General features: G+C 32.3%; 1 protein-coding gene across 1 annotated transcript in view; it reads left to right on the forward strand.

Moving 5' to 3' along the window:
* The first annotated feature begins 2,615 nt into the window (after window positions 1-2,615).
* LOC106476049 (cathepsin S-like) overlaps window positions 2,616-10,851 on the forward strand; it is a 13,232-nt gene continuing 4,996 nt past the window's right edge. The window contains exons 1-6 of the mRNA XM_022381179.1: window positions 2,616-2,642; window positions 3,339-3,431; window positions 5,542-5,691; window positions 6,295-6,447; window positions 8,853-8,973; window positions 10,135-10,223. Coding sequence (XP_022236887.1) covers window positions 2,631-2,642; window positions 3,339-3,431; window positions 5,542-5,691; window positions 6,295-6,447; window positions 8,853-8,973; window positions 10,135-10,223 — 618 coding nt within the window. The 5' untranslated portion in view covers window positions 2,616-2,630. The remainder of the gene's footprint in view (window positions 2,643-3,338; window positions 3,432-5,541; window positions 5,692-6,294; window positions 6,448-8,852; window positions 8,974-10,134; window positions 10,224-10,851) is intronic.

Here is a 10,851-nt window from a genome sequence, read left to right on the forward strand (position 1 = left end):
CAAAATTAACAAAATATGTGGAACATTGTCTTTATATAAAAACAAAATTAACAAAATATGTGGAACATTGTCTTTATATAAAAACAAAATTAACAAAATATGTGGAACATTGTCTTTATATAAAAACAAAATATGTGGAACATTATCTTTATTTTAAAACAAAATATGTGGAACATTATCTTTATATAAAAACAAAATTAACAAAATATGTGGAACATTGTCTTTATATAAAAGCAAAATTAATAAAATATGTGGAACATTATCTTTATATAAAAACATAATTAACAAAATATGTGGAACATATCTTTATATAAAAACAAAATTATGAATAGTTCATGTCACAAGTGTCTGTCAAGGGAGTCTTTGAGTACTTGCAGAATTTTACCATTAGGTGAGTAATCTAAAAATATTTGTTTTTACAATTGGCTATACAAATTGCCTTTTGATTGCCAAAATATCAGTTTTGTAGGCACTGCATTGTAAGGAGGGTTTCATTTATCAATACCATCAATTCTGTAATAACAAATATGTTGTTTGAAGAGAATCACAGTGTAGTGAGTTTTGAGAACCAATGGAATAAAGTTTTCTGTTTTCAAAATGGTTACTTGAATTAAAACTTACCTACGAGTTCCATGTGTCATTAATCTTACTGGCCACTCTGATATTAGAGCTGTGTAAATAAAAAATGATTGTATTTTAAGTAACCAGAAGGTGTAATGGAGTTTGGTGATTTGCTGTTCATAGTTTATGATACTAATGTATCTATGTAATGAGATTTGTACTCATTTTTTTTTTTGATGGTACAAAACTATGTTTTTTAAAAAAGGTAATTTTGTTTGTTTGTTGTTTTGATGCTTTTAGTTCCAAACACAAGTGACTAAAGTATAGCCTGCTTGTGCTACTTCTGTAGACATACAATATTTTAGTAGTAGGTGATACTTAAAGGGTCATAATGATGTCAGAAATATCAAGATATTTTCAGACACTTGGTATAGATACTTAACAGCATTCCTATATAGAAAGTAAAGGAAACATGTACCATGGTCTTTATGCTTTCTGTGTGATGACCATTTTGTATATATGAAAATTTTTATTCTTAATTTTGACACATGCAGGGCATTTTGAATTAATTTTGCATAAATAAAACAAAATGTGAAAAAAAAATATTTTTTCTTTTCTGTTGAAATTTTATTTGTATATTAAGTAATTTCAACTTTTCTGGATAGGCATTATAAAAATGGCACTGCTCGAACAAAGATTTTGGAAATATATAAATAGTAGAGATGGCTGATATGGTTATTAAAATGTTTTTATTTAAAACACAAAACAAGTAACAACATTTCGACCTGATGATGACCTAAGGAGGTCGAAATGTTACTTGTTTTGCGTTTCAAATAAAAAATGTTAATACCCATATCAGCCATCTCTAGTATTTATATATTTACTTGAAGTGGTTTCCTTGTCATCATGAAAGATTGTGGAAACTTTTATTTACACTACAAGAGCTCATGCTTTGACCATTTTTTTCATTTGGCTTCACCTATGCAGATAAGTTGTACTAAGGGAAGCATTATGTTTTTTGTGAATATATGTTTCTGATTAGGGGTATGATCAGATCAGAAATAGTATGATTATCTAGAGCAGTGTTTCCTAAACTGTTTTACGTGGAACTCTGGGGTTCTCTACAGTATATCCAGGGGTTCTGCGAGAAACTTTTGTGTAGTGTAGTCGGAGTAAAAGAGCAGGCCAGGTATTAACTCACAAAATAGACTAATTAATACTGCCTACACTAAACAGTTTTTCGATACCCGCGATGAGCAGAACTCAGATAACCCAATGTACTTTTAAATTTTTATGTTTTTTTTTATATACTGTGACTGTAAGTCAGCTAAAACTGAAAAATATACAGTCTTTAATTTTTATGTTTTAGATAAAACTGAGAAAAATATTGTATTTTTTAAAAAAAGTGAAATAACTTTTGGTGTTGTATTCTTCAAACAAAAAGAAGAAAAAAACGTTCTGAAAGCGAATTTACGATGATTTTTTGAGCAAAACTTTCACCAGATGGTAGCATGATCTTCGCCTCCTTGCTGACGAGAATCAACGTAAGATATAATATTTCTATATATCGAGACCTCGATAAAAGACAACGGTACTTTTGATAACAAAACAAGTGAAAAAATTGATTTATCATATTCACGTGACAACTAACTGATAAAGTTTTCAATAAATCTTTGATTAAGAGCTCTCTTCTAATTTTTTTTATCAGTTTCGTTTTGTTATCAAGGTAAGTGTTATTCTTCTAAATAAAAATGTTGGCTTGTTTTACTGCAATGATCTTTATTCTATAAAACGGCAAGAAGCTTTCAAGAGCTCAAATTAGCGTAATCCTTGTTCTTAAGGATGTTTTAATTTACTTATCAATAGAATTAAGGCTGTTAAAGTACGCTAATCGTTTTACGTAAATTCACTTGTAATTAAGTTTTATGATACCATCCTGAGTTTTCGATATCAGATAGCTCCCGAGCCTCAAAATGTAACTTACTAAAAAACTCAGCTCCATAGGAAGAATTTTTGTAATTCCGTGGTTGCCTTTTCTTTGTGTTCCTTTATTTCCAAGATACATTCTGATGATAAGCAAAGTTAAGTGGAATTTGTTAACAACACTAAACACATAATAATAGAAAGCTTTGTCGTCAATTCATCTAAAACTTGATACAAACAAACTCTTCTTCAACCAACTTAGGAACAGATGTTGGAGAGGATGTTTGTATTTTGTCAGTCAGATGATGATTTGTTTGTTTGAAGTTAAGCACAAAGTTACACAATGGGTTATATGTGCTGTGCCCATCACGGATATCGAAACGATTTTTAGCATTATAAGACTTCAGACTTACCACTAGGGGCCCATGATGATGAATTATCGCTCCAAGAGATTATCCAAGTTATTAACTGACAGAGTATTTTTTTTTTAGAAAAACAACCTACTTGAGAAATATGATATGTATTTTCTCTTTCTTTTTGTCTTCATGTCTGTAGCCCCATTGGCACAGAGGTATGTATGCGGACTTGCAACGCCAAAAACCGGGTTTTGATACCCGTAGTGGGTAAAGCACAGATTTGCCATTATATGGCTTTGTGCTTAACTTTAAACAAATAATTTCTGTAATGTGAAAATATTTTTTTAAGTAGAAACAAAACTATTATTAGCATAAACCAGTTAATCATATTTGTTTGTTTATTTGAAGTTAAACACAGAGATACACAATGGGCTATCTGTGCTCTGCCTATCACGGATTAATCATATTAATTCAAAATAATATCTGTACATTTTCTAGATGTTTCACATTGTAATTCCCATCACCCTGGTAACATCTGTTGTTGCTGCATCATTTCACACAGATCTGGACCAACAGTGGACAAATTTTAAAGTATGTATAGATGCAATGTTATTCAAAACCGCATCTTTGATATGTGCTTAAATTTATAAATGAATTATTATTAGTATGACATTAATATTAATAATAATAACATCAAAACTTAAATCAAAGATTTTATATAGGAGCTTTTTTGATATTGATAGAAAATAAGGGGGCACTTTAAAGTATTACTAGGATAAGTTATTATTAATAAGAACTACTAAGTGGAGGAAAATATAATAAAAAAATCATCAACCACAGCACCGACCAGGTTTTTCGGCCAATACCTAGCTTTTCATAATTGATGTAGTTTTGGAAACGAAGAGCAAAAAAATAAAAATTAATAAACAAATCGAAAGTGACTGTAAATTCAAGGATAGAATATAAGCGGAATAATACCACCAAAGTAAAAACAAAAGAAAAACATTTTTATTAGGCGTCATTTGGAGTAATTGCTCTTTGTCAAGCCTTGTTTAAGCCTTTCCAGTTTACAACAGGTAAGTTTAAGTACTTACTGTCCCCCGATGGGTCAGCAGTAAGGTTACGAATTTACGACGTTAAATTCCAGGGTTTATTTCGCCGCGTTGGACATAACGCTGTTAACCCATTGTGTAACTTTGCACTAAAACACTAACAGTTAAGTACTTACTTGTTGTACCGATAGGCTTAAACAAAATTTGACAAATAGCGGTTGATCGAAACGTCACCCAATAATGATTAGTTTTTTCATTTTCCTTTGGTGATGTTAGTCTGCTTATTTTAGCATGCTTGAAATAGCTATCCCTGTATTTATATATACATAAGTATAGGAACAATATACAATTATTTTATAACAAAATACGTGCATAAAGAGAAATAGCTTTGTATCAATCTAGCGACGAGACTTGTTTCTAAAGTAGGAAAATATAACAACATATCAGCAGTGTAAATAGTACTTGTATTTGCATTGCAACAAACTTGTGTTAAAGAACAGTGCAACTGCATACCAACAAGGTTTATACCTGAGTGTACACAACACTTATGTTCATGCAGGAATAGGGACTGTCTCTGAAGTGAGAACACCACATAACTATGTATCAATATAGTGGACATTTCAGTAGCAACAAAGCCAGTGGCATAACTACAAAAAGATGCCCCTCTCGCATAAAAAGCAAAAAGCCCCCTACATTTATTCTCCTTGTCGGCAATTCTTAAGTGTGTCAGTTTTTTTTAGCTCCCTTTTGGCTGACCTCCCCCCCACGTAACTGAGGAGGCATACTTATGCCACTGTTTAAAACTTGCATTCACATAAATTTTTCCATAAAATGAAAAACTTTTATATTTTCATTTGGTTATCTTTAATTTTAACAAATGTAACTGAACAAAAGCTTCATTTTTATTCTTTATTTAATTTTATTGTTTTTTGTTTGCCATCAAATTTCAAAAACACTACATTTCCCTCTCGAATAAATCAATCTGTGTAATATATACCAACAGTTGAGATACAAATAAATCAAGCTATGTAATATATACCAACAGTTGAGACACATAAATAAATCAGGCTGTGTAATATATATCAACAGTTGAGACACAAATAAATCAAGCTGTGTAATATATACCAGCAGTTGAGATACAAATAAATCAAGCTGAGTAATATATACCAACAGTTGAGACACAAATAAAGCATGCTATGTAATATATACCAACAGTTGAGACACAAATAAATCATGCTGTGTAATATATACCAACAGTTGAGATACAAATAAATCAATCTGTGTAATATATACCAACAGTTGAGACACAAATAAATCAAGATGTGTAATATATACCAACAGTTGAGACACAAATAAATCAAGCTGTGTAATATATATCAACAGTTGAGACACATAAATAAATCGTGCTGTGTAATATATACCAACAGTTGAGACACACAAAGACGAAAAGCTCTTTTACTTCTCAATGATTTAAAAAAATTTTTTACCCTTATTTTTTGAAAGATTAAAATATCAGTTGTAAATTAACCTCATATATATATATATAACAAGTTTAAAATCTACTTGAAATTCTAAATGCTCAATTTAACAGAAAGAAAAAAACTATTTTGTATCACAATGTACAAATTATTTTTTATTTTAACATACAGAGTGTTTACAAAAAACAGTACGATGTAAAAGAAGAGGGCGTACGACGCCTCGTCTTCGAAGAGAACGTGGCTCGTATTGCAAAACACAATCTTGAGGCAGATCTCGGAATCCAGGCTTACCAACTGGGACTAAATATCTATGCTGATCTGGTAAAATCACTGAACATCATTGAAGACAGTTACTGGTTCTTCGAATTTTTTTTTTTCATATTTACATTAGAACATTTGCGCGAAAAGCAATTTAAAAAATCTTAAATACGGTCATCAATAAAATTATGGGTTATTTATTCAAATAAATACTTTTATAGTATATATTTACGCAAAAAAGGCATTTATAGTTTACGAGAAACTAAGAGGAAGCTAGTCAAAAGAAAATACTTCCAAGAGAATTTTATTTTATTTTCATTGTAAAAAAAAATATATGCTCCAAGTGAGTTTTTTTTTTCACTGTAAAACATATAAACTAAGTCAGTACTAAAAACTGAATAAAATCAAAGAAATGTACGAAGGTTATCTTGTTTTAACACTGGGCAACATTTAACCATTATATTCATAATCTTCTTTTGAAATGTAGCAAACAATATTTTGTCATTTGTTATTATTGCTTAATTCCATTTTAATGTATGTATTTTTGGCATTAAATAAATCCAAGTTTTTCAGTGTTAAATAAATAAACAGATTACTCCAAGTAGCATAAAACGAAATTGTGTTATTCACGAAAACAGAGGATTTTCTTATTTTGCAATATTCTAGACTAGTGAGGAGTTTGTGAAGCAAATCGTCGGATTCAGGAGGTTCAACCAAACCAGGAAGATCAAGGATGCCTTCATTTCTCCCCGAAACGTCATGATTCCTGATGAGGTCGACTGGAGAGACAAAAAAGTGGTGACTGAAGTTAAGGACCAGGTACTAAAATTATCTTACTTTATATTCCAGTATCATTATAACCAGTCTTGTTTGTTACCGAAAATCTGGATTTTAAAGGACCCCTGGTGATCACGCGAATGCTTTATCCAGTAACATCACTAATTTTCCCTAATTTTTTGAGAAACATACTTGAAAAGTTTCTTGAGTCCAGATAAGAACAGAACACTGTTGTCATATCAGTGCACAAAAATCAAAGTAGTATTTTCAAGCACAGATTTAAAAATGGCCAAATTCGCAGGAATTACTTAATGTCATTTTAATACGTTAATCTATGAATGTTATTTCACCACATTTCATTAGGCTTTTTTTTTTGTTCTTTTAATGCTGATGTAGATGTTGCAATGGTTTGTTGTGAATGTTAATAACTTCTGCCATCCTTATATGAAATAATACCTCGCATTTGATATAACATACTATGGATATAGGCCTAAATTGATTTTGTAAATACTTGTTCCATTACATTCCTTTACTATTGTTTTATTATGATGTGTATCATTTAATGCCAACCTCTGTACTCTGTACAAAGTATATAATATAGATCTAATATACGCATTGTTTGTTTGGTTGTACTTAAGCACAAAGTTACACAAAGGGCTATTTGTGCTCTACCTACCACGGGTATCTAAACCAGGTTTCTAGTGTTGTAAGTCTGCAGATATACCGCTGTACCACTGGGGGTCTAATATATGTAGTAAAAGGAAATAAACTGCAGCTTAACAAGATGTAAAACAGGGGTTCTCGAACTTTTTCAGTTTGGGACTTTTTTTCTGAACAAATGTATTCCGTAAACTTAAAACACTCAATCGGAAAACATAGAATACTAAAAAGAAGCCTGGGGCCAAGCGTCGCTTAGCGCTTAACATGTCCGGATTGCGAATTTAAGAATTTGTGGTTTGCGTCCTGTTGTCACAGAAAAAGACCCTGTACTTTGGTGCAGTCGGTACGCTATAAAAATGACGATCAAATCACACTGTTTGACTATACAGTGCTGGGTGTGTTTGCTGGTTAGTTGCTTCCGGTATAGCCTATCAGCTCAAAATTAGGGATGCCTATGAACATTCGCAAGTAGCCCCTGTGTAGCTTTGCGCGAAAATCTTAAACGAACTAAAAACGAGAGAAAGAAAGAAAAAAGAAGGAAATGTCTTCCCTATAGCACAACAAATTAGCGAAAAAACTGAGAAGTTAATGTATATTTGAATATTTTCGTGTTAACATAGCGAAAAAAAAACAAAAAAAACGAATACATTTGTTACATCTTTTCAACTCCTTCGTGATCCTATTTTGAGCTTCCCGCGACTGAAAGCATCTGCTCTAAGGATATCAAGTACATACGGTTCGTTTTATACAGCCAAATATTATACTTGTTCGAAGTTACTGTATAGAAAAAGAAGAAGAAAAATAAAATACTCACATAATAAGTTTTAGCACGAGGAAGTGAGTTTTCTTTAAAGTTACTGCTTTAATATCAAATGTTAGAATCGTGTAGAACTGTAAGTTAAGGTTAATTATCAGGCAAACAAAAACTTCCCTCGGTCACTAGGTGTCTTCATGTTCCCCTGACTTGGTTACATACGTTGTTTGATTGAATGGTTATTGTTAAATGTAAAGCTAACATAATGGGTTATCTTTGGCGGTGCACATCGCGGAGAATCGAACCACAGATCTTAGCGTTATACGTTCTTAAGGTTACTGTTATTTACTGTTCTTAAGTTATTTACCCTCGCCATTAATATATATGACAATATTAGCAATGCTAACCCAGGTGATAACAACTTACCTCCTTGTCTTTCTTTTCTTTTTTACATCAAAATCTTAGCAAACCTGGAAAATAAAGTTGGATAACTATTGTTAGCTATTTACTACGTTGTATATAAAAATCCACATGTGCATCCTTACAGACAAAAACTATTACATGAAAGAAAAGGCGCCGCAGGAAATTATTCGGCAGGGCAAATGCCCCCGCGGACTGCCTACTGGTTTCATCCCACCTGCTTTCGCTTGCCACCGCCAAAACAAAACAACAACAAAAAAACTTATCAGAATTAATGGAAAGAGTGACTTCGGCCGTGGCGTTACGCGTCATTGACTTGCATTTTGGACCACCTGGAGGACCCTCCAGACCACCGATAGTCTGCAGACCACACTTTGAGAACCACTGATCTAAGAATAACCGATAATTAATTTTGGATAACGAGTTTCTTCCACCTGTAGTTGTTTGCAGACGACGTTTCGAACTACCAACTTGTAGATTTATCAGTCCATTGCTACCGAATACACACATACACAATGATTTTTTTAACGATAATTATTTAATAAGAATTCAGACAATGTTTTTTTTCATTTAAGTACAATATCAATTGCACATTCTTCCTTTTTACTGACAGGGATCCGAATATTACAGCTGGACTTTCTCTGTTACTGGATCAGTCGAGGGACAACATGCACTGAAGACCGGAAAGTTAGTCTCCTTGAGTGAGGAACATTTACAGGACTGCTGCCCAAACTGTATGTATCTGTAGGAAGTCACACATGAGTTCTATATTATAAGTATAAAAATCCAGTACATGGTAAACACTAAACACGGATGAAGGTTGACTATTTGGTAGATTTATAAACCAGTACATGATAAACACTAAACACATGTGAAAGGCGACTGTTTTAGTAGATGTATAAGCCAGTAATTGGATAAAATATTCTTTATTAAATTTGATTTAAGACTCTTTTTACCTTATGTCTGTTTTTGATGTTAAAGGAATTCTAGGACTTTTCTCCAACGAAAGGAGTAGTTAGATTTGTTTTTAGCTTTCGGCACCACTGCTAGAGCCTTCCACACGTACTATCTGTTATATATTGAGGTTACTGTCTGTTGAAGTTACTGCAACTGACCCAAAAGCCCTTTTTCTCAAAACAACAACAAAAAAAGAATTAACTTTTTTTTTTCGTGGAGAAAAATTGTTTTAGAACTCTTTAATGTTAATTATTATTTAATATTAAACAATATCAATCGACAGTAGTATAAAACATTCTTAATTAATAGTAAATAATGAGTTGTAAAGAATGCATAAACTTGTCAGTAAAACATTTTAAAGGACTTTAATCAGAAATACAACTCATCCATGATTAAATAATTACCACAAGGGATCGCGAAAAAAAAATCAAATGGATTTCAAAACACACATAACGTTTCCGAATAGTTGACTAATCTTCTTCCTGCGGGATCGAAACCCGGTTTTAAGCGTTATACGTTTTCAGACTTTCCGCTTAGCCACTGGAGAGGGGGGGGGATATTTGATGGTTAAAGTACAATAGAACTGAAAATCCATCAAACTAAGTGTAGTTTATTTATGTTGCAGGAAGAAGTTTGATATTTTGGAAATACGAGAGCAAATGAATATTATTTCTACTAAAAAATAAAAGACGCGAGACAATTTTCTTGAAAACCCTTATCAAGGCCTAGAAGCTGCAGATCATCATATGATATAGTTTTATGTCAACGAAATAATGATTGTTACCTGTCCTTTCTATAAACTTTCTATTGTAGCAGATTTATTTATTTGAAAGGTTATAAATGAACTTAGGATTGCGTTTTCTTAAAAAGAGAGAACAAACATTGAGTGTCGTAAACATATTTATAAATTTGTTTGTTTTTTTTTGCTCATTCTCTAGGCACCATTTTCTATGACGAAAGTCTAATTGATTGTGGATTCCAATGCATCATCGATAACAAGGGGATTGACAGGGAAGGCTGCTTTATGGTAAGTTTGAAAAACTTGTTCTTTCCGATCATTTTCATTCGTTTGTATGATACTCTTAAAAGAAACCCATACTCATGGTTGCCCAAATGCTATTTGTTCCTGAAACTACCCTCTCTTTAAGAAATATTAGCTGACGCACCTATTCAACGCACGGGGAAAGCATAAGAGCTCCTGGGGGTGACATAAAAGGGTCAGATTTAAAAGTTAATCTTTTTTGTAACTCCTCAGGGTTCCTAACACACATACAGGCAGACTTTTGTCAAACAATAGTTTAAATTTTATGAACTGTATTAATAATACCAAATATTCTGTATACAAAACTACGTCTCTTGGAGTAATTGGTTCTGGGGTTGCAGGATGATTCTTGTATTTATCAAAATCCCCCCCCCCCCAAAATAAATCCAGATTTGTAACTAAAACTTAATTAAGTTACTTCTTAGTGAATGAAACATTTATATTTGTTGATTGCATTTTTTTTCAAATGCTCTGCCATACACAAATAAACAAACGTGGTTTAATTATAAAAATGAATTATACAAACCAGGCCAGATGGTTAGGGAGCTCGACTCGCATACGCGAGTTCGAATCCCAGTCCCACCAAACATGCTCGTCCTTTCAGCCGTGGGGG

The sequence above is a fragment of the Limulus polyphemus genome, unplaced genomic scaffold (genome assembly GCF_000517525.1).
Source record: "Limulus polyphemus unplaced genomic scaffold, Limulus_polyphemus-2.1.2 Scaffold152, whole genome shotgun sequence".
In the NCBI taxonomy this organism is placed as follows: Eukaryota; Metazoa; Arthropoda; class Merostomata; order Xiphosura; family Limulidae; genus Limulus; species Limulus polyphemus.